The sequence below is a fragment of the Chanodichthys erythropterus genome, chromosome 7 (assembly GCF_024489055.1).
Source record: "Chanodichthys erythropterus isolate Z2021 chromosome 7, ASM2448905v1, whole genome shotgun sequence".
Lineage (NCBI taxonomy): Eukaryota > Metazoa > Chordata > Actinopteri > Cypriniformes > Xenocyprididae > Chanodichthys > Chanodichthys erythropterus.
Genome location: NC_090227.1, coordinates 41,187,060 through 41,214,653, shown reverse-complemented (window position 1 = coordinate 41,214,653; position 27,594 = coordinate 41,187,060). Strand labels below are relative to the sequence as shown.

The window sequence follows — 27,594 nt, the reverse complement described above, 5'->3', positions numbered from 1 at the left end:
GGATCCAGGAACAGGGCTGAACCCCTGTCTTATGATGTCATGTTATTTAACAATGCTCATGGATGCGTGCCAGTACAACAAACTAGTCCACATCAACTTGCAGTACACTAGTCATTACTAACGTATCTCAGTGTCTGTTCAGTTTACTAATCAACCTCATGATGCAGTCGGTGCCAAACTTCCGCCACCACGTGAAATATGAATTGATTTACCATCATGTCCATACTTGCTATTTCCGTTGTGTGCTGTTGGGTAGCTATCACAGTCTGTGGTCCTTCCTTATTTCAGTGATGCAGCTCAAAGAGGCGGGGCAAAGATTTATTTATAATAAATTCTCATCGCAACATCTTTGGATATTCAAGCTTTATTGAACAGGGATACACAATGGACGTCTACACAACTAAATGTATGACAGCCCATTTTTAAAAGTTTTGAGTTGCTTTAGATTTTTGTTTGTATAAATATTATATTTTAAAATTATATTTTATTGCAGGTGTGACCATGTTTTGCTTTTTTGCAGCATTCTTTGCACAAGGTAAGTAAACTAAAATTAAACTTTAGACATGCTTGTATTTAGGATGCTATTAGGTTTTTTTGTTTGTTTGTTTGTTTGTTTGTTTTTAGTGCTTGACATTCTTTTATTTAGGATACTATTGGTTTTTTTTAGTGCTTGACATTCTTGTATTTAGGATACTATTGGGTTTTTTTAGTACTTAAACATGCGTGCATTTAGGATACTTTTTTTGTGTGTTCTTGACATGCTTGTATTTAGGATACTATTAGGGTTTTTTTTACTGTCAGCTAATACTGTAATTTATAAGAATAATCCATTAAAATTGATAATTGAGTAAGTGTAATATTAGTGGTTTATATAGGCTAAAGCAATGTCTTGTTAAATGATTAATTTGTGTAACCACTTAAGTGGAGATAGCTACAATTTAGTGTGTCATGGTTTTCCTTTTTTTTTTTTTTTTTTTTTGGATGGAGGCGGGGACGTTTTGACGCGCTAGTATACAGCGAGCTCGAGCTTGAGTGTGGTCACGAGCCGTGCACTTTTTTCTGTTAGTCGAATGATGAAGTTGTTGCTGGCTTAGCGTGCTTAAATATCGCAGAGATTGTTGATTTCGCACCTGGAACTTTAAAAATACTGGCAGCCAGTGAACGAGTAACTGTCCCAAACTCACCGAGACTGGATACGGGTTGACTGGGCGTCGAGGGACAGCATTTTTGGCCGTGGTAGTGTAGCGGTTGATTAGTCTTGGCATGATTTGGGAACATTCACACACGGCGCGTTTTTCTTGGCTATTCCACTGCGCTACTTTGTTGTTGTTTTTCTTTGTAAACACGCGCGAGACGTGTCCACCGTCTTTTTCAGCGTGACAATGCGATCTAAAGAAGTTAAACTTAAAAAAAAAAACGCGTCTCTAGACTCTTCGGGAGGTTTTGTTTTCATTCCAGTAACCTGCGCCACGCGTTTTTAATAACGCGGAAAAAAAGTTTACTGCACTGTAGCTTACAAACGTTTGGATTAGATTTTGCGATGAATTCCGTTGTTTGGCTTTCTGTATTGACATGTCTGCTTTTTCTGCATTGCTGAAATATGATGCTAAGCATAGCTACTGTACTTCTCTGTTCTCAGAAAGAAATAGACTATATGCAATGTTTAATAATGCTTGTTGGAATGTGATGCTCATCATTTCTAATAAATTGTAATAGTAGCTATTCACCGCATGTGGCGAGGTAATTTTTTCATGCCTTTTTTATTAGGTAATAAAGTGAGCTAAGTTGAGCAGTTTTTGTAGTAGTGGGTGTTGTAGGTGTAAGTCATAGCCAGGTGAAAAAAGTGCATTTCTTTAGTAGGCTACTTCTTAAGATAATCTTAAGAACATAAGGTGCGTTCACACTTGTAGTTCGGTTCGTTTGGTTCATTTGGTCCGGACCAAAGAAGAAAAAAAAATTAGTCCTGGTCCGATTAGCGTTCAGATTGACAATTTTATCACCGAACAAAAAAAACACCGAACCTTAAAGCATGGGGATACATTCACAACGTGATTGGTCGGATTTGATCACGTATTGCCTATTTTGAGACGAAACTTACCGAACATCCAAAACAGTGCTGTTTGCTGAGATAAATCCGCTCGTTGTGTGTGCGTAACGGTGCGCAGCCTGCACGTGATGGTATTTTGGCCAGCTGGGAACTCGTGAAGAGCTTATAAAATGTGTAAAGTAGTCAAAACAACGGCGGGAATCCATCCGTCAAGAACACAAATGATCTGCTGCGTGCAGACGCGCGTCTGATAGCTGTGATGGCCAAGCTTACGACTATGACAAGAAAAACCGACATGCGTGAGGATTCTGTCCTTTTAGGGTCGTGTCTTCCTGTTTTTGGTTCGTTTACATGTCTTTGGTCCGTGTTGCGTTCATATATCATTTTAGTTTTGGAGTTTGGAAGTGGACCGAGACCCATCTTTTCAGCGGTCTCAGTCCGCTTGATTGGTGCGAACCAGGGTTCGGATGGCAGCGTTCACACGTTCAAATGAACCGCACAAACAGAGCAATCGCACCAGGGTTCGTTTTAATCGAACCAAACATGCCAAGTGTGAACACACCCTTAGTGTATTAGTGTAATATACTAATCTCTGTAATTAAATAATGTATTTAGATACTACTTATAGTACATTTGAACCCATAGTGTACTACAAGCGGTAACTAAATATTTATAGTTAGTATATTAAAAGCACTTTTTAGTTCATATTTCATGGTGTCTCTAAATAGCACAGTTGAGTACACTTAGATGTTCTTAAGATGATCTTAAGAAGTACTAAAGAAGAATTTTTAGTATATTAAGTACAAAATTAGTGCACGTTGAGCACTTTAAGTACATTATGGAAATGTACTTTTTTTAGCTGGGTAGTTTGAGTGTTTTTTTAGTAGAACTCAAATAGACAATTACCAAAAACATTAAGGAACAAAGAGGTCAGAAGCAGGATATTTACTCTGAGTGAATTAAAACATTTATAAAAGAAGATAAGAGAGTTTCTCATGGGCAGTTTACACTGCACTGACCTATCATGACAGTCAACAGATTGCACCAGATATTCCAAGACCAGAGAAAGGCTGATTCAGTGCACTCAGTCCGCAGAAACATTAAGCATGCACTAACAGCAACAGGCATTGACAAGAGTAACACACTGATCCAAGAAAACCCAACAAACTTGTCTGTTGCTGTTGGTTGGCGTCTGTAGGTGCAGTGTGAATTGGCAACAGGGCATAAGGAGGAAGTACACAAATTCAAATCATTAAAATGTGGAAACTGCTGCTTCAGATAAAAAACAAATCAAAAGGTGAAAATCAAACCAAAAAATCAACTTCACAACATGATTCCCATTGATAAAGTATGAACTTTTGCTATAATTTAGGTTAAAGGGATAGTTCAAGTGTTTCAATCACATCATGTCATTGCAAACATGTTTGTCTTCCTTCTGTGGAAAACAAGATGTTTTGAAGAGCTGTTTTCGTCTGCTCAAGGAAAGTCTGATGTTTTGGTCCTCTCTGACTTTCATTTTATGGCTGGGAAAAAAAAAGAGGAAACATTGTGTTTTAAAGAGGAAAGAATGTCTTGTTTGGAACAACATGAGGGCATCTTACCCAAAGGGCACCACTTTATTATAATGAATAATCTCTTTATTCCTCAGGAATTTGCCATCTTGACAAAGAAAGCCAGTAAGTGTCCTTACACAGAGCCTCTTAACACTGTTTCATGAGAGAGTTTTTTTTTTTTTTTTTTTTTGGTAAATATCAAATCTGAATGATTTGTCATGTTTGTAATGTCAGCAGAAACAAGGGTTTCAACAGTCATATGGCAAAGGGCCATCATCTGCAATGTGGAAATGAGTCTTACATCAGCTCAGAAAGTGCTTGCTGTAATGGTAGGAAATACTCCTTCAAACTCTCAGTTTATGACTGCTGAGTCACCAGGAAGATAATTCGTGGCCAATTTTGGAAATACAGGGATTGGACAACAAATCTGAAACACCTGGTTTTAGACCACTATAATTTCTTAGTATAAATTCTCCTTTTCCATTCATCTTAGAAATGACAGATACAATTCCTTCACAGTGGCCAGAGGGTTTCTGAGCCATTGCTTTTCCAGAACAGTGACCAGATCACTATGTGATGCTGGTGGAGTAAAGCGCCTTCTGACTCACTTCTTCAAAACAGCCCAAAGTGGCTCAATAATATTCATATGTGACCATGGCCACTTTCATGTTCAACAAACCACTCTGTCACCAGTCTTACATCAGTGGGAGTTATGGTGTGGAAAACTCACAAATAAGCTTAAAACCTCAACTGTTGCTGCCCAGAGTGAAGCGCGGAGTGGATCAGTGATGTTTAGGCTGCAATATCATAGCATTCTTTGTGGGTTTTCCACACCACAACTCCCACAAATGTGGGAAAGACTGGGAAAGAGTGTGGAGTCATCAGAGAACAATACATGTTTGATATTGTCCACAGCCTAAGATTTGCACTGCTGGAACCAATGAAACTAACATTTGACACTGGCACAAGTTGGGCTGGCTACACTCTAAAAAATGCTGGGTTAAAAACAACCCAAGTTGGGTTGAAAATGGACAAACCCAGCGGTTGGGTTAAATGTTTGCCCAACCTGCTGGGTAGTTTTATTTAAACCAACTATTATTTAAAAATTGCTATATGGCTAGCTTAAAATGAACCCAGAATAGTTGGGAAATTAAAAACCAGATGCAATTAGAGACAACAATAATAGACAAAAGGTGAATGTTTCTTAATAAGCTTTAATATTTTATTAATATAAATTTAATAGTTTAATAGTTTATTAATATACATTTATTAATAAGCAATTTAATAAATGTTTATTGTTTAATAATTATTTATTGAACATTAATAAATGTTCATTTCCAACATACTTTGGGTTGATTTTAATTAAGCAATACAGTAATTTTTAAACAATAGTTGGGTTAAATAAAACTACCCAGCAGGTTGGGCAAACATTTAACCCTACCGCTGGGTTAAAACAACCCAATCGCTGGGTTTGTCCATTTTCAACCCAACTTGGGTTGTTTTTAACCCAGCATTTTTTAGAGTGTATATGGCTGGCATAAATGTTCACATTTTGATTATTATTGTTGCCTTTAGTAATTGTGTGTCTGATTTTTAATTTCAAACCTATTTTGGGTTCATTATTTATAAATTATTTTTAAACTGGCATTTTTAGAGTATAGCTCTCAATACACCACAAAGACTTTCTGTCCTGGTCACAGATGAGCCAGCGAGATGCACCAACAGTTATGTTGGATTGCGATATTTTATGCTGTGCTGTTGCTCTGCTAATTCAACCTTCACACGCTTCTCTTACCGAAAGGAAAATCTGTGATGATTGGCCTCCAGGCCGCACATATATAGGCATGAAACCTCCAACGCTATATAGCCCAGTGTTTCTGATTCAGTGTCCAACCCCTGTATGTGACACATGTAATGACATGTAATGATTTACAGTGGAATTGCAAAGGCTGAACACTGTAGGATGTTTTTGTTTGTATTTTATTGTGTTACAGGTAAAATAACTAAGGGATTAAGCCAACTGGTGGCTGACTGCTGTGGTACCAAAGCTTACAATAGCCTAAATGAGATTTGCTGTGATGGCAGCCTTTTCACTCGAAGCAGTGCTCATGTGCAGTGCTGTGGCGAAGGTAGACAATCCACTTGAAGCAACATGAACACCTTGCATTGTTCAGTTTTGACACATTTTGGCATGGTTAAGATTTTACTGAGATTATTTGATCTTCATACTATTAGATCAAGGATGTAATCACTTCTTTTATAATGAGTTCTCTTTTACACTCCTTTACAGTCATGTACCTACCGACTCGTTCGTGCTGTTTTGATAAAAAATTAACTGAACGGAAGGAAAATCATGATTGTTGTGGTGCGGAATCATTTGACAAGACAACCCACATCTGCTGTAGCAACAGTCTTTCAGTAAAGCCCATAAAGGAGTCTTGTACAAATCTAACAGGTGTGTGTATACAGCTCTTATAGTTTTATGTTTATTTGTCTGTATTGATAGTATGTTATAATCTGAATCTTATTTGCACAGTTCCTCCCAGACCCCTGAGTTCTTCTCCGACCTGGTGAGTCATACAGTCCTGATCAAAAATGATTTCTTTACATGACATCTTTACACAGCTGATTTAAGGCTTCTCTAAAATTCTGTGTAAAGACATAATGCTTCATAAAAGCATGACTAAATCATGCCTTCTCTGACACACCTTTGCCCCTAGTATAAAGAATATCAGAATACTTCAGCACTTTTCATGATGAACAGTGTCCCTTCTTCTGTGATTAAATGAATGATTAAAGCAACCCGAAGTTTAAATTTAGGTTTAGGTTTCACAGACAGGGCTTAGATTAAGCCAGGACTATGCCTTACTTAAATTAGGACATAAAGTAGCATATGTAACATGGCTTAGAAAAAGCATTACTGGTGTGCATTTTGACACAAAACAATGGCACTGACATATTTAAGATCTGTCACTACAACAAGTTGTTTTCAGTTAAAACAGCTCAGACATGCATTTTGGTCTGGGATTAGTTTAAGCCTTTCCCAAGTCTGTGAAACCGGGTGTTAGAGTATCTGAATTTAACAGTATTTTACTCATACTTGTACTGAATGTTGACTCAAAGATGCTCTAGTCCTTGACTCTTGAAGGGATAATTCACCCAAAAATGTTTAAAGTTCTCTCATTAATTTACTCACCCTCATGTCGTTCCACACTCGTACGACTTTCGTTCATCATCAGAACACAAATAAAGATCTTTTTGATGAAATATGAGAGCTTTCTGTCCCTCCATTGACAGCTATGCAACTACCATTTTGACACCTCAGTCAAAATGTTCTGAAGAGACATAATTTTATATGATGAACAGATTGAATTTAGGATTTTATTCACATATAAACATTGATCAACGCACACATCATTTGTGGTAAACGGTAGCTCAAGCATGTTCGCTTAACGTAAGAACCAATGAGGTTCATTCTCGTGTTACACATCATGTTTGAGCTTCCGCAAGAACCAATGAGGTTCATTCTCATGTTATGCATCACAGTTGATCAATGTTTATATGTAAATAAAACCTACATTCAGTCTGTTCATCATATAAAGAAATCGAGTCTAAACCGCTGGACTAAACCGCTCAATTCATATGGATTAGTTTTACAATCATTTGTGAACTTTTCGAAGCGTCAAAGTGGTAATTGTGTCGACTGTGGTAGTTCTCTCAGATATCATTAGAAATATATTTGTGTTTTGAAGATGAATGAAAGACTTACTGGTTTGGAACGACATGAGTAAATGATGGCGAAATTTTAATTTTTGGGTGAACTAACTCTTTAAGTAGTCCTGTTTGAGTGAGTAAAGGCAGGAACACACCAAGCCGACGGTTGGCCGTCTGGCAGTTATTGTTTGTCGGCCGACTAAATTTTCTCAGTGTGCTCCGCACCATCGGCTGAAGTTGGTCCTCGTCGCCTTTTTTCAGCCGATTCAAAATGTTGAATCGGTGTCCGAGCTCGTCGGCCCGACAGGCCATCTGATCATTCTGATTGGCTGTTCAAATATTGCCACCTGCTGGTTTGGAAAAGCATTTAATCTCACGCAGGCGCAGAACTGACGTGCTACTTGGCCGTCGGTTGTCTAACGTTGGTTTGGTATGTCCATAGATATACATAATTAAAGCTATATGTCTCGTCCGTGCTGCTGGCCAATGGAGGTCGACGTCCGCACCTGGCGGCCATCTTGTCACAGTCAGCTCGCTCACTCGTAACATTGTGTTTTAATGGTGCATGTACATTTTAAATAACCATAACTTGATCAATTTTCTACCGATTTTCAAACTGTTTGGTTTGTTATAAAAGTCAGATGTACTTATAACAATGCATACTTATGAATAATTATAACCATTGACTTCCATATGAAAATAACATTGAACAGAACAGATAGGTGCAATGAATATACACACGCATAAGGTACATATGTTAAATCAATATATAGGCTACTAAAACTCAGTGTACAAAATGGCAACATGAGATATATATACTTTAATAATATGGATATTACTATTATAATAAAATAATCTGAATTATTACATGTTTATTTTAACTTCTTCAGGGTTGGGCCATTTACTAGGCTGCACAAAAGTCTGGCATCTTCTCCTATAAAGCCAGCAATTTCATGTATCATAATGTAAGATGTTTTTAACAAACCAAACCGATTGGAAAATCATGTGCAACTTAAGTTATATTGAAAAGAAAGAGCAATTCGGCCTCTCACTGTTGTAAAATTGCTGGGTAGCAGCTAAACTGTAACTACTAGGTCTCACTCACAGCTTCTTGTTATTGGCCAGCTAATAACTACAACCACATCCACAAAGATTGTAATTTAGACAAAAGATTAGATTAGTAAAACCTATATAATTGAACAGCTCGATTGTGGTCTCAGCCTTGATAACTTGCGCAAGTAGCCGTGATACACAACTATGCTGCACGATTAAGTCATTTTTCGAAAAGAAAAGCGGCAATTTCCAACATGTTCAAGCATCCAGAATTATAGCCATGTTAATAACGTTTGTAAGAAACCAAACCATTTGTAAATCCGTCGAGATTTCAGCGAGATAAGAGTATTTGTGTTCGTGCAGATCACTCACCTTACATCAGGTACCACAGAGCCCGCCAGAAAGCTTGCCTGTAACAAGATGGCCGCCAGTGATGACGTTAAAGACTCCGCCGTAAGACATCTAGCCTTTATTATGTATATCTATGGGTGTGTCAGGCCAACTTTGGACACATAAGCTGCCGACGAGAGCCAACCCCACAGTCTGCTTTCGTCACCACTAGTTCGTCGGCGTCAGCTTGGTGTGTTCCGGCCTTAAGGACAAAACGTACAAGATATAGTACCTTCAACAGTAATATCACTTCTTTTGAGGCAGAAATAAACTGCTTCAGAAAAAGTAAGGTCCCTTGCAAAATAAGTATATATATACTTATACTCTTAAACTATACTCTAAAACCAATGTTTGTTTGTGTTTGTTTGTTTGTGTGTGTGTGTGTGTGTGTGTGTGTGTGTGTGTGTGTGTGTGTGTGTGTGTGTGTGTGTGTGTGTGTGTGTGCGTGCGTGCGTGCGTGTGTTTATGCGTTACTGGAAATCTCTACAAGCACATCCTTCCAAATACCAGGTAAAGCTCTTGGCATCCTATATTTTCATATATTTATATAAGTTTCAACTTATGTAAATTTTTCTCGCCATCATTGGAAATTATGGTGATTTTTATGGTTATTGTAGCAATAATTACACACTCTCACTCATTCTCTTCTCTTCTAGAAGAGAAGTCTGAAACCTACAATCCCAAGGAAAAAATTTGTTGCTCAGGGCGACTGTATAAGGCATCAACACTTACTATGGTAGTATTGCCTTTTGACCTGATGATTAGCTTAGTTTAGCTTAGGCTTTATATGACATCCCAGACAAATAATTTGGGGATTTACCATGTGAACATCATGATTTTCAGTAATATGTGCTTATGAAGTATTTGGAGAAATTATAAATAGCCTAGTATTCAAAAACTCTGCAGGAATTAATAAAGTTACTATGTTTACCTGTGTCCTTTAGTGCTGTGGTGACAGGATTTACACTCCGTTCGATGAAAATGTGCTGTGCTGTAATGGAACCCTTCATCTCAATGTGCCAAAGCAATCTGAGTGTGTCGGAGGTGTTGTATATACTAACAATACCTGCGACCTGTCTGCCCGTACCCGTCTTGGCGAGCACTGTTGTGGAGGACAAACCTACGATCCTCGCACGCATATTTGCTGTAATGGACACAGGTAGGATTACAAAAGATAGATTTAATTTAAAAGTGCACTTTGTATTTTTTGCTCATTTTAAATCCAAATAACGATAGCATTCAGCTGGTCGTGCAATTTACATTCTCAAGGGCCATCTGCAATACTTTTTACTTCATCACAATACACAACTACTTTTGAATGACCTTCAGTGGGCAAAATGCCATAGATTTAGATTATACAGTTATCAGGATGGGATAAGATGCTAAAAAGCCAAACCTTGCACCTTGATTTCAACTACACAGCAACACATTAGGAGCCAACCTTATGTATAATGACATATTTGTCTAAAGTACTGATCTGAACTATATTTAGTGGTAAATCCCTTTATACAATGTAAAAAAGTTACACTCTGCTCTTTTTTATATATAATCCTGCTCAAATAAGTCAGAGAACAAATAGCAGTCATTCTCTGACAATCTAGTAGCTTTAGGGAAAACTATTAACAAATAGCTGACTGTACCATGCTGTCTTCTTGACAAATGAATCTCTGTCTCTATAACTTGAAATTCAAGTCTAACTGATGCATGTAGAGGCAAATGCAAAGACTTATTTACATGGAACTGCTTAAGATTGCAAGTCTCTCAGTCATTTAGGCCACCCCATAAACCAACACCTTTTAAAACTACTAACAAAAGCATGATTTAAATCAATAATTATAAAATAAATGCTAATAAAGGATACCATTTTTCCTTATCTCTGTATTTGTACTTTTACATTTATTGAGCCACCTAAAAACAATAGAGAATGACTAATGTTCTTACTACAAATTAGTTGAATAAATACAATTAAATTATTTACTTATTATTTACTCAGTAATTAAAAATGATGCAAATAATTGAACCTTAAATAAAAATCTGCTGATTTAAAAAAAAAAATGCAATGTTACCTAATTTGATGATGCTGAGTTAAAAAATCTGTCAAATAATAATAAAAAAAACTTTCCATCATCACAGTTTTTTTTTCACAAAAGAAGATTTTTTTTTTAAATTATATATGTATCAGATTTAATGCACTTATCTGAATAACAAAAGCTGTCAAAAATAAGTATTCAAAATGTATAATGTAACTTAGATTTGCAGGAGATATGTTCAAATGCCCTGTTTATGTTATAACAGAGACACCGGAGGCAGGAATAAAAGCAGTTAAGATGTTTATTGAGCAAACAGCAGAGCAAAACGGGTGGTGAATGAAGTGGTGGAAGATCTCAGAGGTGGAATGATAGATAATACTGTCCTTGATGTTGTTGCAGATGAATGAAGAGGGAGACGCTGGAGAAGGCAGATGGAAACACTCACACACACTGGTAGGTAGGCACACGAGGAGACTGGAGACAATGGAGACGAAGGAGATGATGAGGCTGGGTAAGTATCGCCTTGGGAGTCCTTGAGGTAAGTTTACAACTGGTGTAACACAAACGAGACCGGACAGTGAGTGTGTGTGAGTGTGGGGTTTAAGTGCTGGTGTTGATGACTGATGTGATGAGCTTCAGGTGGCGGTGATTAGTACGCTGGTGATTGGGTGCGCGGGTACTGAAGTGAGGTGGAACCTGACGTGTCTGTGACAGTACCCCCCCTCCCACGGCCCGCTCCTGAGGGCCGAGGACCCCGACGTCGTGGTGGTCGTCCTCGAGGTCGTGGGGCAGGCCTGTCTGGGTGGTTGGTGTGGAAAGCCTGTAACAGAGCAGGATCAAGGATATCATTCTTGGGGACCCATGAGCGTTCTTCGGGGCCGTAGCCTTCCCAGTCCACCAGGTATTCCAAGAGACCACCACGGCGCCGGGAGTCCAGGATCTCTCGTACCACGTAAGCAGTTCCATCGTCCAGGATGAGTGGAAGGGGGGGCTCGACGGCTGCCATGTCAGGTTCTGTGGAGGGAAGAACAGAAGGGTGGTGAGGTTTTAATAGTGACACGTGGAAGGTGGGATGAATTCTTTTGTACTGTGCAGGGAGTTGTAACCGGTAGGTGACGGGGTTGATCTGTCGCAGGATGGTGAATGGGCCAATGAAGCGGGGACTCAGCTTCTTGCAGGGCAGGCGCATCCTGATGTCCCTGGTGGACAGCCAGACCTTCTGCCCCGGTTGGTAGGTTGGAGCGTGGGAGCGCCGAAGGTCGGCTGTCATCTTGCGCCTGCGCAGGGCTCTCTGCAACTGGTGGTGAGCTGAGTCCCATACCCTCTCGCTCTCCCGAAACCAGTAGTCGACGGCAGGAACGTTGGAGGGTTCCCCGTTCCAGGGGAACAGTGGGGGTTGGAAACCGAGTACGCATTGGAAAGGTGTTAATCCAGTGGTGGCTTGACGGAGGGAGTTCTGGGCGTACTCGGCCCAACCCAGGTACTGGTTCCAGGAGTTCTGGTGGCCGTGACAGAAGGTACGCAGGAAGCGGCCGATCTCCTGGATCTTCCGTTCCGTCTGCCCGTTCGACTGAGGGTGGTATCCAGACGATAGGCTGACGGTCACACCCAGGAGCGAGAAGAAAGCCTTCCAGACTCGGGAGATAAATTGAGGTCCTCTATCAGAGACAATGTCCTCGGGGATTCCATAATGACGGAAGACATGGTTGAACATTAACTCGGCTGTGGTCATGGCTGTGGGTAGACCCTCCAGGGGAATGAGGCGGCAGGCCTTGGAGAAACGGTCTACGACGACTAGAATGCATGTGTTACCCTCAGACTCTGGGAGGTCGGTGACGAAGTCGACCCCCAGGTGTGACCAGGGCCTCTCAGGAACGGGCAGAGGATGGAGCTTGCCGGTGGGAAGATGGCGTGGGCTCTTGGAGATGGCGCACTCCCTGCAGCCCTGCACGTACCTTCTGACGTCGTTGGCCATGTTTGGCCACCAGAAGCGCTGTTTGAGCAGCGAGAGGGTCTCATTGACCCCCGGGTGACCAGTGCCAAGTGAAGAGTGAACGGAGTGCAGGAGTGGAGTGCGTCGTGTCCGGGTGATGTAACGCAAGCCCTGGGGGCAACCCGGCGGAGTTCGTGAGGAGGCATTGGAGGAGGGGAGTGTCTCTTCTGACCACTCGATGGGGCTCATAAATATGGATTCGGGCAGGATGGTGTCGGGGTTTTCATTCTTTTCCTCGGGTGCATGGAGACGTGAGAGAGCGTCAGCTTTGAGATTTTTGGAGCCTGGACGGTAGGATATTGTAAAGTTGAATCTTGAAAAGAACATCGCCCATCTGGCTTGGCGAGGGTTGAGTCGTTTGGCAGCCTTTAGGTACTCGAGATTTTTGTGGTCAGTGAGTACCTGGAACGGATGGTTAGCTCCCTCCAACCAATGCCTCCACTCTTCAAGGGCGAGCTTGACAGCCAGGAGTTCCCGGTCCCCGATGTCGTAATTGACCTCCGCCGGGTTGAGCTTGCGGGAGAAGAAGGCACATGGATGGAGCCTACTGGGATTCCCCTGCTGCTGTGATAGGACCGCTCCCACTCCGGTGGTGGAGGCGTCCACCTCAACGACGAATGGCAGGTCTGGATTGGGGTGGACGAGGAGGGGAGCGGTGGTGAAGGCTTTCTTGAGGTGTTCAAAAGCTTCGTTGGCAGATTGGGACCAGGACAGAGACTTGGGCTGATGACGGAGTAGGTTGGTGAGTGGACTGACGATGGTGCTGTAGTTCTTGATGAAACGTCGGTAAAAGTTGGAGAAACCTAGGAAGCGTTGGAGTTCTTTTATGGTACTTGGGGTTGGCCAGTTCTGGATGGCGGACACCTTCCCCTCGTCCATCCGGATGCCACTGTGATCTATCACGTATCCCAGGAAGTGGACAGAGGGCTGATGGAATGAGCACTTCTCTGCTTTCAGGAATAGATGGAACTGCCGTAAGCGTTGGAGGACCTCCGCAACGTGGTGGCGATGTTCGGCCAGGCTCCGGGAGTAAATAAGGATGTCATCTATATACACTAGGACGGACTTGTGGAGAAACTCCCGGAGCACCTCATGGATGAAGTCCTGGAATACGGAGGGGGCGTTGACCAGGCCATACGGCATAACGAGGTACTCGTAGTGGCCGGTGGGCGTGACGAAGGCGGTCTTCCACTCGTCCCCCTCGCGTATCCGGATGAGGTTATACGCGCTGCGGAGGTCCAGCTTCGTGAACACAGTGGCACCACGGAGGTGTTCCAGGGCCGCTGGGACGAGGGGAAGTGGGTACCTGAACTTGACGGTTATCTTGTTTAGGGAGCGGTAATCGATGCAGGGCCGCAAGCCTCCGTCCTTCTTGGCCACAAAGAAGAAGCTTGAAGCAGCAGGGGAAGTAGACGGGCGGATGTATCCTTGGTTTAGGGCCTCTTTGATATATTCCTCCATGGCCTTCTCCTCCGGTACTGACAGGGGGTATATGCGTCCCCTAGGCACTGGTTCACCCGGCAACAGATCGATGGCGCAGTCCCATGGCCGGTGTGGAGGAAGCTTGGAGGCGCGTTGCGGGCAGAAGACGTCACTGAAGTGGGCATAATCGGGTGGAATGTCGACGGAGCGCTTATCCACAGGACTTTCGATGGAGGTTGCGTTAATGGAGAGGTCTTTGGAGAGAGGAGATCTTGGAGTAGGAAGGTCTGGGAAGCAGCTGTAGAAGCAGTGGTCGCCCCACTTCAGGACTTCGCCCGTGCGCCAGGAGATGGTGGGGTTGTGTTGTTCCAACCATGGACGCCCTAGAACCACGTCAGCGGTGGATTCCTCCAGAACCAGCAGATGGATGTTCTCAGTGTGGAAGATACCCACTTGCAGCTGAAGTGGTCCAGTCATCCGTCGGATCATTCTTCGGCTCAGGGGTTTGCCCGTGATGGAGTGGACCTTGTAAACATTCGGAGAAGGCGAGGTCTTGAGCCCGAGGTGTCGACAGAGGGCGCCGGAGATGAAATTTCCTGCTGACCCTGAATCGAGGAGCGCCACCACTGAAATAGAAGCATTAGCAGCAGTAAGGTTTACTACAGTAGTGAGTGGTTTCATTTTTTGGATTGAGGGAATGATGGCACTCACCACGGGTCGAGGAGGACGAATTGGGCATGTGGAGATTACATGCCCAGGGGAACCACAATATAGACATAGATTCAGGGTCAGCCGTCTCTGTCTTTCTGTAGAAGATAAGCGGGAGTTATCCACTTGCATTGGTTCACTTGCTGGTTCTGGGGAGCTGACGGGTTCGAACCGACGGAGGAGTGTGGTGGTTGGTAGCTGGCTCTGGTGCTCTAGGAGGCACGACTGCATACGAGAACCCACGCGGATGGCGAGTTGGATGAAGCGTTCGAGTCCTAGGGAGTCCTCGTATGCAGCGAGATGCAACCGCACGTTGGGCTCCAGCCCTTGTCGAAAGGTGGTGATGAGGGCTTGTTCGTTCCAACCACTGGTTGCGGCTAGCGTTCGAAACTGCAAGGCATAATCATTAACACTCTTATTTCCTTGTTTCAGATTGTACAATTTCTCACCAGTAGACGAGTCGGTCAGGGGTTTTCCGAAAACTTCTCTGAAGTGAGAGACGAATGCAGGGTATGATTTAACGACAGAGCTTCCTTGAGTCCAGAGGGAATCCGCCCATAGAAGGGCCTTACCTTGCAGTTGTGATATTACAAACGCTATTTTAGCCGTGTCGGTGGGGTAGAGGTGCGGTTGCATCTCCAGAACCAACTCACACTGCAGAAGGAATCCGCTGCATTCCTCCGCCGATCCAGAGTAGGGCGCCGGTTTGGCCATGGGACTGGCGGTGAAGACTGGAGAAGCAGCCGTGGCGGTGGAAGCGGAAGCGGCAGCAGCGGTGGGTGCTGGTGATGGTGATGGTGGTTGTGAGGTGAGTGCTCGACGTAAAACGTCCACGAGCTCCTGAAAGGGGTCCTGATGGCTCATGCTGATGCTTAGCTGTTATGGTCCGGTCTTCTGTTATAACAGAGACACCGGAGGCAGGAATAAAAGCAGTTAAGATGTTTATTGAGCAAACAGCAGAGCAAAACGGGTGGTGAATGAAGTGGTGGAAGATCTCAGAGGTGGAATGATAGATAATACTGTCCTTGATGTTGTTGCAGATGAATGAAGAGGGAGACGCTGGAGAAGGCAGATGGAAACACTCACACACACTGGTAGGTAGGCACACGAGGAGACTGGAGACAATGGAGACGAAGGAGATGATGAGGCTGGGTAAGTATCGCCTTGGGAGTCCTTGAGGTAAGTTTACAACTGGTGTAACACAAACGAGACCGGACAGTGAGTGTGTGTGAGTGTGGGGTTTAAGTGCTGGTGTTGATGACTGATGTGATGAGCTTCAGGTGGCGGTGATTAGTACGCTGGTGATTGGGTGCGCGGGTACTGAAGTGAGGTGGAACCTGACGTGTCTGTGACAGTTTAATATAAATAAGCTTTTTCGCCCCCAAAAATATGTTTTTCATTCGCTGCTTGGATGCAAGCATAGATACGTAAAAGGAAATGTCTGGTCAGTTTTGCATTTTCGTCTGTCACTGGCTATAATAGTTTTTCTGGTGATTTATGTTTCTGTTTTTTTCTTTATTATTCCCTTAGGAGAAATTTGTCTTGTGCAATATTGTGCAATCAAAAGAGCAGGTCAAACATACAACAATCAGCTATTCAGTTAAACGCCATTCATACAGGGGAAAAAATAAAAATAATTAAAAAATAATAATAATATAAATCCTGAGAAACCCTGCACATAAACAAGTGAATCCGGGAAATCTCGTTGAAGCCAGCTCTCTGTGTTAATCAGGAGACATGACTCATGATATTCCGGCTCTATTGCAAATATCACTAAAAATATCATGTTATCATGGATCATGTCAGTTATTATTGCTCCATCTGCCATTTTTCGCTGTTGTTATTGCTTGCTTACCTAGTCTGATGATTCAGCTGTGCAGATCCAGACGTTAATACTGGCTGCCCTTGTCTAATGCCTTTCATAATGTTGGGAACATGGGCTGGCATATGCAAATACTAAAAAATGCTGGGTTAAAAAAACCCAAGCTGGGTAAAATATGGACAAACCCAGCAGGTTGGGTTAAAGGGCACCTATTATGCCCTCTTTCACATGATGTAATATAAGTCTCTGGTCTGGTCAAGTTTCAGCTTAAAATACCCCACAAATTTGCCCCTATTTGGGGGTGAGCAAAAACATGCCTTTTACTATATTAATATATTGCTGGCTAAAAAAATAAATACAAAATTGGTTGAAAAAAATGGATGGGTAAAAATAACCCAATCCCTGGTTTTGTCCATATTTAACCCAGCGGTTTTTAGTGTGTGGGGCGCACACCCCGACTGTTACGTAACAGTCGGTGTTATGTTGAGATTCGCCTGTTCTTCGGAGGTCTTTTAAACAAATGAGATTTACATAAGAAGGAGGAAACAATGGTGTTTGAGACTCACTGTATGTCATTTCCATGTACTGAACTCTTGTTATTCAACTATGCCAAGATAAATTCAATTTTTCATTCGAGGGCACCTTTAAAAACTTTCCGCTCTCTCATGCCCGCTGGAAGTGCAAAGGAGTTCAGACTGAAGGATAAAGGCCCCAATATACTCATGGCGAAGTTTTTTTTTGTTTTGTTTTCTTCACTTAGAGATAAAAAAGTTTAAAATATGTTTACTGCAGTACACTGTTAGCGAACATCCTAACACTGCCACACAAATAAAGACAACTAAAGGAACACTCCACTTTTTTTTTGAAAATAGGCTCATTTTCCAACTCCCCTAGAGTTAAACAGTTGAGCTTTACCGTTTTCGAATCCATTCAGCCGATCTCCGGGTCTGGCGGTACCACTTTTAGCATAGCTTAGCATAGTTCATTGAATCTGATTAGACCGTTAGCATCTCGCTCAAAAATGACCAAAGAGTTTCAATATTTTTCCTATTTAAAACTTGACTCTTCTTTAGTTACATCGTGTACTAAGACCGACGGAAAATGAAAAGTTGCAATTTTCTAGGCCGATTTGTCTAGGAATTATACTGTCATTCCGGTGTAATAATCTAGGAACTTTGCTGCCGTTCCATTGGTGCAGCAAGCGCAATGATATCACGCAGCGTCTCTCACAAATGTCTTCACGGTTGCAAGGCACGCTCCCTGTGCAAGCAGGGGGTTACAGGTGGAAATAATATCATTGCGCCTGTTGCACCCATGGTACGGCAGCAAAGTTCCTTGATTATTATTATTTAATATGCTGGGCATTTTGTATCTGTGCTGCCTATTGAATGACTTTTCTTTTCAACTTTCTTTTATTCAGCCACGACATGATGAATGGTAATTTCTGTTGTGGTTCAAACGTCTATGACCCCCACAACAAGTCTATGAAATGCTGCTCGGGTCATCTCTACAAAGATTTAGGAGAATATGCAGAATGCTGTGGAAACCGCCTCCTGAATAACACCAGTCAAATTTGCTGTTCTTCCTCAACCACTGCCATTATTTATCACACCAAATCAAATCACCATTGCTGTGGGCATTACTACTACAACGCGTCCCTGTGGAACTGCTGTGCTGAAAATCTCAAACCAACACCAAACCATGATAGCTTTCATCCAGAATACAGACTTAAACAACTAACGGATCTGATTCCTACAATATGCAATGAAACAGGTGATGTTCTTGAACAATTTATTTTGGTGCAACCTGAAAAACTAAATACTTTTTTTATTTTTATTTTTTTGGAATTTAAATAAATGGTATTGTCTGTTTGTGTGTGTGTGTTTCTAGTGCTCTTTGGCAAAGTGGAGAGTGTGGCACTTGGCAAACGTGACCGTCAAGTTATGTTGAAAGTTATCAATGACTTCAAGGACTCTTGGCATTACGAGTACCTGGATCACTGCAAAACTCCAGCCCTGGAGAACGGCATGACCTACCTTTGGAAGAATACCACCAATGGGTACAAGCCTATCTCTACCCCTGTTGAGCACATCTCTGACATTCATATGTTCTATACTGTATGTCACCAACATAAGTGTCAGAAAGGATAGGAATATGGATTGAGGTCTATTTCCAGTCAGTTCAAAGCAAATCTATGCTGTTTTTCATTAGATGTCTGATCTGAAGATAAATAATGAACTCAGTATGTGAAAGCCATTATATTTGAAAGCTAAAATCTTTATTCCTATAAGCAAGTTAACAATGTGTCAGCATTACATGTTTTGAATCTTGTGCTTTTTTTCCCATTGGATTTTTTTTTTTTTTTTTCATTCCATTAATGGATTGATCTTGTTTGCATTAAGCTATTTAGTCAGTCAGGTCATTTTAAGGTTTGTAATCCAGTATTCTGAGTTCTCTTTTTTAAAATGTAAATTGCTATGCAGTGTTAATGTTATGTATTAGTTGCACTGCAATACCTAATAAGCATTTTAATTGTACTGTATTTTGACATTTTATCAGTCTCAGGTCTGTTCCAATTTCTGTTCCATGTTTTAACAATTTGAAGGGCCATTATGTACTGTAGCTCAAAGGTGCTTTTAAATTTTTTGTTAATTAATGGCCTTTACCCTAAATTACAGGAAGACAGCAGTTTTTTCCTGTTTTTGGATATTTTAAAATTCCTATTGACAACAACTCAACTGTAATTTGTAGTAGCTATATATTTCTTTTCATTTTTTATTATTTCTTTTCATTGAATGTCAAATCTATAGGTTTGTTATATTTGCCCAACAATGGTTCTCCTTCACTAACTGTGCAAACGTGAATTTGTATGAATTCATACAAATGTTTTCACGCTGAAATCTAAACACCTGTGTTACACATCTGTGTTAAGACCATATATTAATTAACAAACATGCATACAATATGAACTATGTAATGACTTGGGATTTTTTTTTTTCCTGTACTGTGCAATTTCCATGTATTAACTATATATAACTGTGAATACAAGCTAATCACACAGCTTTATTAGTTGTGTGATGAAAGTTCACTCATTCAGTTTATTATAGAAATGCAGACATGGAACTTGCGAAAATTATATAATATATTGCCATTTGAGATTATATATCAAATCTTGTTATTTCTAAATAAAAATGTATTGAGAAGCACAAAGACTGCATATTTTATCAGGACTTTAAAACAGAGGTCTTTAACCCTGCTTCTGTCTTGCAATGTTTATTTACAAGCTGCTACTTCAGCACACCTTCATGTGTAGGTGTTAAGTTTGGTGTCGATAAGCTAAAGTGTTGCAGAGATAGAGCCAAAGATTCAGTTTGGCATCATGCCCCCAATTCCGTTGGTGTGCTAAATGATAAAGGCTTTGTCCATTGACACAGAACCAATAACTGTGTATTAACCAATAAATATGTTCTAAAAAGATAATTGGTATCATTGTTCTCAGTATGATTGTATCTATCTATCAGAGCAATCTTTCAAGACCAGTTGCATGATTGCTGGGCAAACCTTTCAGAAGTTAGAAATATCGTTAGCCTCATAGCATAATTGCCCAGATCATATTTCAAAGGCAGATATCAGAATTTGGCCAAAAAATGACTTAAGCAATTATGCTATGAGGCTAACGATATGTTTTCATAAGACCAGTCTTTCATACTGTATTTTAAAAATTAAGACAATTATGCCATGATTTACTCACCCTCAAGCCATTCTAGGTGTGTATATGACTATCTTCTTTCAGGCAAACACAATTGGAGATATATTTAAATATTCTGGCTCTACCAAGCTTTATAATGGTAGTGAACGGTCTGTTTTGAAGGCCAAAATAAATGCATCCATCCATCATAAATATAATCTATACGGCTCCAGGGGGTTATTGAAGGCCTTGTGTAGCAAAGCGATGGGTTTTTGTGAGAAAAATGTCCATGTTTAAAACTTTATAAAGTAAAAAAAATAGCTTCTGCCAGACATATTTTATTTATCATATTTTATTATTTGACTTTGTTCCAATTTGCTAAAAGGTGTCAATTCTGTAAAAAAGTGCTTTAAAATTCAATTTCCTGCCTTTCCTGTTATGCTTGGACCTCATTTCTTTGCTGCTTTCATTAACTGTATATTTACCTCTTAACTTGGTTAAATTGGCTTTACCTGCATAAACAGCATATCTCTGAAGGATTCACTGTTAATGAAATGTCTGGTTCCTCAGTGTCTCCCACACCACAAACAACTGTACAGCACACCTCACACATATTACAGCTGAAACTTGGCCTGCTGGTCACAGAGCCAGTGACAGTGTAAACAAGACTGTGTCAATAGTTTCATGATTGAGAGTTTTAAATCCAATTTTTATAAAAGTTACAGTGGAGACTGGTGCTAGATGTCACACAGGAAATTTACAATGGCTATATCTTCACAGACTTATTGTTTTTGCCAGACGCCGTCTCTTCATGTGTTGAAATGTAAAGTACGTTACCTGACCTATTTTGTCATGCCTCAAGACAACAAGCATGCTTCCAGCCAGTCTGTCTGCATCCAGTCATGGGGTTCCTGTAAGTCAAACACTACAACGATGCCAACTTTTTAAATAGGAAAATGGCACCTTGCCATGACAGATGAAGACATTAACACTATTCACATTCTGTAAACCCTATTCTTGCTCTAGACACCACAAATGACATAATTTATCTTCACACCCATCAACTGGGTTTAATTCTTACACTTTAATACAGTGGTTCCTAAACTTTTTCTTCCAAGCCCCTCTTATGTCAGAGAAAAATATTTTCAAGCCCCCCATCTACATGCACTATAAACATTCTCTGACAAGACCTTGCTTGCCTATAGGATTTATTTGAAACATATACAGTACTACAGCTTCTCATTTTCAATGGGCTTCTCTTTGTGTTCATGATGTTAAAAGGATAGTTCACCCAAAAGTGAAAATTATCCCGTGATTTACTTACCCTCACTTACCATCCTAGGTTTATAAGACTATCTTCTTTCAGATGAACACAATCTGAGATATATTTAAAAATATCGTACGCACACTGTGCAAGTCGACTTGCTGTAGGATGTAGGAGTATTGTAAGCTTAGATGCCTCTCGTGGTTTAAACAAATAGGGCCGTGCAACAACATTTCTCTTACAATTTCTCGTTTTAGACTTCTAATTTGTCACCGGTGTTTTGTTTTGCTCTATCCTCTGCACTTCCGCGTTCGTCATTACGTCATGCGTTGGGTCAGGGGTTACTCTTCTGCCGCAAATCGAGGTGTACAGCCATCTGCTGGAAGCTAGTTATTATAGCTAATAAAGTTTTAAATATAGAAATTTTTCTTACAAAAACTCATCATTTCACTTCAGAAGGCCTTTATGAACCCCCTGGAGCTGTATGGATTATTTTTATGATGGATGGATGCATTATTTGAGCTTCAAAATCTCGCCTCTATTCACTACCATTATAAAGCTTGGAAGAGCCAGAATATTTTTAATATATTTCCTATTGTGTTCGTCTGAAAGAACACCAACACTCTTTGTTACCCACCATTGTACTGGTGACTAAGAGGCCGTATTTTCTTGTCTTGAAGCAGTCCATGCTGGACACAACAAAGAGAATGTTGCAAATCTATTTGTCCTTTGCATCAGAAGTTGTGCGAACGCTTTGGAGTATGTCAGAAATAGGCATCAGTTTACTGTTGTGTCATGTCATTTTCAGTTTAGATAGCATCACTAATTTTAATGGGATCTATTTGCTTTTGTCGTGATGCACTGCCCGTGTCTCGGATACACACGTTGTTTTGGTAGTTGTGAAGTTTTAAGAAGATTCATTGTCTGCTTTACATTTATCTGGCAGTCCTTTCACAAACTTGTCCATGCTTAGTGCATAACCATGCATCATTCATTTATATTTCTATACGGCTTCCTGCAATACTAGTGCCATACCAACCACTCAAGTGGGTACTGTGAGTCATCTTGAAGTAAAAAAATATGTCAAATTAATATTTTCTGTTCAATTATTTACTTAGGTAGCAAGCAGTCACATAAAAAGCGGAATAATATTGTATCTCTCTGAAGAGATTTCTTTTGCATAATGATTTTCTAATTACCACCATGCAGCCAAGCGTAGGCTTCAGGAACTGGCAATGACTAGATTTATCCAGTTCTCAGTAAAAACCAAAAGGCCTGCTTCTCTGTATTCAGAACAGACCTGTGCTTTAATGTAAAATGTTTTTAGGTATTTTTTATTTTTTTTTGCAAGTAAGTTATTTCTGGCTTTCTACTACAGACTTTCTTTCATCCTCTCTTTCTCAAGCATCTTTTATCTGTCTGTACTCTCTTAGCTCTCAGTTAATCCACAGGAGTGATCAAAGGACTTCTCTTGCACTTTAACAACGGCCCACTATAGAGTACCTCAGGGATGACGTGTTTTTGTAGGCCACCACAGAAGTTAGTGGTGTACGGGTTCCCTTGATCGAAAGCCCATGCTTTTTTTCCCATAGACATTTGGAAAATTGCAAAAAAATAAGCACCGTGTTTAACAAAGGTTTATGACACTTTCACAAGATAATCTTTACAAGTTACCACAACATTTATACATTTTGAAGCCTAAATAAAGTCGTCAGATATAAAAAGCTAACAGTAGGCTATAAACGGACTACAGCACACCATGGACGCGGATCAATGTCACCACCACCAAGCTTCCTCAAATTTTATCTAAAAAACAACTTTATTTAAAAACATGTTCGCTGATTATGATCTGCGCTGTGTATGAATACTTATCCACGTTTTCATGAGAAATGCTGTCCAAATGTCCTGTTTGTCATGATGATGGTCTAAAGTCCCCGCCAAAGGAAGTAGTCCATTTTAGCAATTTGTTAGCAAATGATGTTTTTAAGACACAATAAAGATTTTAAAAAATCACAAGCAGTTATAAATGGTCTGTTTTATGTTATAGATCAAAAAATGACAATATTAAGAGGCTTTGTTAACCACAGACCTTATTTCAGGCGATTTAGCAAAAACCCATTCAAAAAACCCATTGACTTTAGGGCCATGGAACCGGAAGTCCTAAAATGCTAACTCACCTCAGGGTACTGTATTCCAGGTACTGTATACTCATCCCTGAGGTACTGTATTCTGTGTATGTTTGGAATTTTGAGATCACTTGTGTAGACGTCCTTGGTGAGCACCAGTAACCACACTAAAATACTTAAAATATTTAAAGAGGATCTATTGTTTTTTGTTTTGTTGTTTACTTCTCTCTTTTTTTTAACTTTCTTTAGTGTATATCGTCGCTGTCCGATGTAAACCACGTATGTCCATTTTGCCGATTTTGAGATTTTTCGACGGATTGAATGTCCAGGTTCATTTCCGTATACAGTATGCTTCACATATCTAAATGGCCAATGAAAAGTTGTGAAATCATGTCATCTGATTTTCCGAAGCTCAGCACTGGATAGCCGAATAACACTGAGGTTACATTGCCAAATAAACATAGCCTGGTGAGACAATGACTTTCCTTTATCGAGGTAAACGTTTCCCCCTTGATGCCAGACGTACATCTAGGAGTGAAAAATTATGGTAGGACTGTGCAAACAAAGTATCTGTCTAGCATTACCATGTCAGTGTATTGATTCATTGTCATTCATAGTTTGCAAGAGACATTTAATAAATTTATAATTAATATTAAATAAACTAAGCTGTAACGTAGTTCGTATATACGGGAAGAAGGAGGCGGGAACCGGCGAACATTCAAACAAAACTTTAATTCAAAATAAACAAAGAACAAAACGAAAGTAATGCCGGCAGACCCTCACGGACGTCTGCCGGCCACACAAACATAATAAAACATAAAATAAAGTCCAGGCCTGGTCCTCTCTCGTCCTTCACTGTAGTCGCTCCTCCTTTTATGCTCCCGGAGCTCCTCCGTGAGGGACTGACGGCCGGTTCGCCTCCCAGGTGAAGCTCATTATCACTCGCGTCACCGGCCTCGCGCCATTCCCTCACGGCTCTCACCCGCCCTGGTGGCCACATAAGCGTATTTAATAAACTAAGACGTAGGCTATTTAATAAACTGAGCGTATTCATTTGTCAATATGAAACGCGACTTGGCCATTCTAATTAATGATCGGAAGAACGCGTATCGACCACCGTTATTGTAAAATATGCACGTATGTCCATTTAAACTCAATTTTGGTCAAATGTGGATTATATCATTACACTAGCAAGAATATGATTACATGTAAAGATGCTGTACCAAGTATGACAACGCTACATTCAACTGCTTTTGAAATACAGTGTTTTTTTCACTTCCTGAAAAGTAACCGTTTTGGACATACGTGATTTTCATCGGGCAGCGACGATATAGTGTATAATGTTGCTGTTAGAGCAAGAAAAAGGTCTGCAAAGTTACAAAGCACAAAGGGAGTATGGAGGAAACAAGGATGTTACAATATTACTCATTAAATAATTCCTACTCAAGCCAGATGTAAACCCTCCGGTCCTTCTCACCACTGCTTCAAGCGGGACTCAAATCGGCATCTCCAGCGTGGAAGGGGGATGCGCTAACAAGGATGCTAAAGACCACAGTCTCTAGCATCAGTCGTACCTCTTGGGATCAGGGGAGTTAGGTTTACCTGCACAGCTCTCACTAGCCGGCCTCCGTTACACTCACCCTCCTAAACCTCACTCCCATCCGGGTCACGGCACCAATGCTGGGAGATCCACTTGCCTGGGCAACGCTGGAGACTGGAAATCCTGAGGCTTATCCACACAACAGAATGGTGTTAGAGGAGAAGTCAAGGGGCTATAGGGAACCAGCGGAGGTGGGGCTGATGGACAGGCAGGATAAGGATGTGAATTAGGATGTGGAGGTAGGGTGGGTTCAGTGATGATGACATAGACTTGATACAGGGTGACGAAACAGGCTTTATGCTGGAAAGGACCAGCGGCGATGAAGACACAGAAGACTTAAAACTGGGCGGTATCAGCGGTGACAGGAGATTCAGCAGAATGTCCATATCAAATTCCTCAACATAATTATATTCCACAGAGTCCATAATAAGCTCACGCTCAGCAGTGGGGTAGTGGATGGGGTTTTCCTCCAAACACTCGAACTCCACCAGTAACCCCACGACGACACACGCTGTAGCTCAAACACCTAGTCAGACTTACAACGGGGCTCTGGCTCCTTCATCGAAGGCGTAACCTCTCCATTTGTGGTGGACACTGGCTTAATCTTCATGCAGTCTGTGCAATCTTGGGGCAGTCATGGCCTAATGGTTAGAGAGTCAGACTGGTAACCAGAAGGTTGCAGGTTCAATTTCAATACCAGCAAGAAATGACTGAGGAGCCCTTGAACAAGGCACCTAACCCCCAATCGCTTCACAGCAAAATAGTTGCCCACTGCTCTGGGTGTGTGTGTCCACTGTGTTCACTACTCCTAATGTATGTGCATTAACTTGGATAGTTAAAATGCAGATGAAAAATTCCAAGTATGGGTTGCCTTCACTTTCAGTTTTTTTTTTTTTCCACTTTCAAGGGGGTGATGGTTGGCTGGGTTCTGGATTCAGTGACCTGGGGCCAGTTGCACTAGCAAGTTACAACGCAGACTAGTTTTGACGTAAATGGGCACTAAGTTACAACTTGCGCACTACTAAATATTTTTGTGTTGCACCATTAAACTTAGTTGAAGCGTAACTCTACGTATACACTAAATATTTACGGAAGCCTCCTATCAGGAGTAACGGTTGGAATAAAATAGCAGACTGACTGAACAGCTTCAATAAGCTCTTGTTTTACCTGACAGACTTCATTCTTTACACATATATGATGCTGCTGACATTTACACTCTCTTAAATTTTAAGAGAGAGAACATCATGTAAAAAGATTACTTTGTTAGACACTCTTCAACACGAACCCATTAAACAGCGCGCCGTTGTGTGCATCGGTCCTATCCGTGTTGTGCATGTCAAATAAAATCAGTCATAATCAATAAATGTAATTTCTTATGTTTTTTATTGATCCTTATTAATTTAGTTTCAAATACAGTTTCTGAATGTTATTTACATATAAAAACATTTATGATTAAGTAGTGGGCTATTATATTTAATGGGAACTTATTTTTACTGTTAGCTACGTGAGGCAAAATAAGTCAGAATGAAGGATAAACTGAAATTCACGGAATTTCAACAACTTCTGCTCCAGTATTTGAAGGATCACTGAAGGTAAACGTCATATTATGCGACTACGCATTACTTTACGGAGACCTTACGAGCTACTAGCTACGTCTGCCTTAAGAACAAATGGTGCAACCGAATAAAGTACAGAGTTAGTTACAAACTAGCTAGTAGTTACTAAGCCACTAGTGTGGACTTAACGTTCCAATTTAAGAAAGAACTTACGAATGGCTGGTGCAACCCTACCCTGACGACGGATGTTGGGCAGGGCTGGACGATAGCGATGTTCTTTTCTCCTGCTTTGCCTATGGTGAAGGAGGATCCGTTCATCCACAGGGCAAAGTTGATGTAATCCTCTAAATTCCAGCAGGTTTCCCCCTTGGGCATCAAAAAGCGGATGTCTTTGTCCAGCCCACACCAAAAATCCTCCATCAGGGTGACATCATGGCATGTCACTTGGTGGCAGGTGTTTAGATACTCCACATAAAACTACGGCCACCCTGGAAAATGCACCATTTGTACAATGTACCATTTGTAAATTTTAGGCTTCAGTAAAGCCAGCACCCCCTTTGCGGCCGAGATGCACCCTCGATGCGCACTTTTGCTGAGCCTGCACTGGTGTATTTTGAGCTGAAACTTC

General features: G+C 41.0%; 1 protein-coding gene across 3 annotated transcripts; it reads left to right on the top strand.

Annotated features, from left to right (window-relative positions):
• Window positions 1-368: 368 nt before the first annotated feature.
• Window positions 369-20,181, top strand: LOC137023465 (galaxin-like). Of its 3 annotated transcripts, XM_067390606.1 has the most exons (12): window positions 369-406; window positions 494-535; window positions 3,696-3,723; window positions 3,835-3,929; window positions 5,595-5,729; window positions 5,891-6,055; window positions 6,137-6,170; window positions 9,248-9,267; window positions 9,414-9,493; window positions 9,702-9,916; window positions 18,153-18,505; window positions 18,623-20,181. In XM_067390606.1, the coding sequence occupies exons 1-12, from the start codon at window positions 385-387 to the stop codon at window positions 18,880-18,882; spliced, it is 1,449 nt and encodes a 482-aa protein (XP_067246707.1). In that variant the 5' UTR covers window positions 369-384; the 3' UTR covers window positions 18,883-20,181. The 3 variants fall into 3 exon arrangements, with proteins under 3 accessions (XP_067246707.1, XP_067246709.1, XP_067246708.1); XM_067390607.1 differs by lacking the exons at window positions 369-406; window positions 494-535 and adding an exon at window positions 999-1,236; XM_067390608.1 differs by lacking the exons at window positions 3,696-3,723; window positions 3,835-3,929 and having other exon boundaries at window positions 375-406.
• The last annotated feature ends 7,413 nt before the right edge of the window (window positions 20,182-27,594 follow it).

What these genes read in the sequence shown, in the direction of transcription:
- LOC137023465 (XM_067390606.1), top strand. Translation starts at nt 385, where the DNA reads ATGGACGTCTACACAACTAAAT. An exon ending in CATCTTGACAAAGAAAGCCA is followed by an intron (nt 3,724 to 3,834) that starts GTAAGTGTCCTT and finishes TTGTAATGTCAG; the next exon opens with CAGAAACAAGGGTTTCAACA. An exon ending in ATTTGCTGTAATGGACACAG is followed by an intron (nt 9,917 to 18,152) that starts GTAGGATTACAA and finishes TCTTTTATTCAG; the next exon opens with CCACGACATGATGAATGGTA.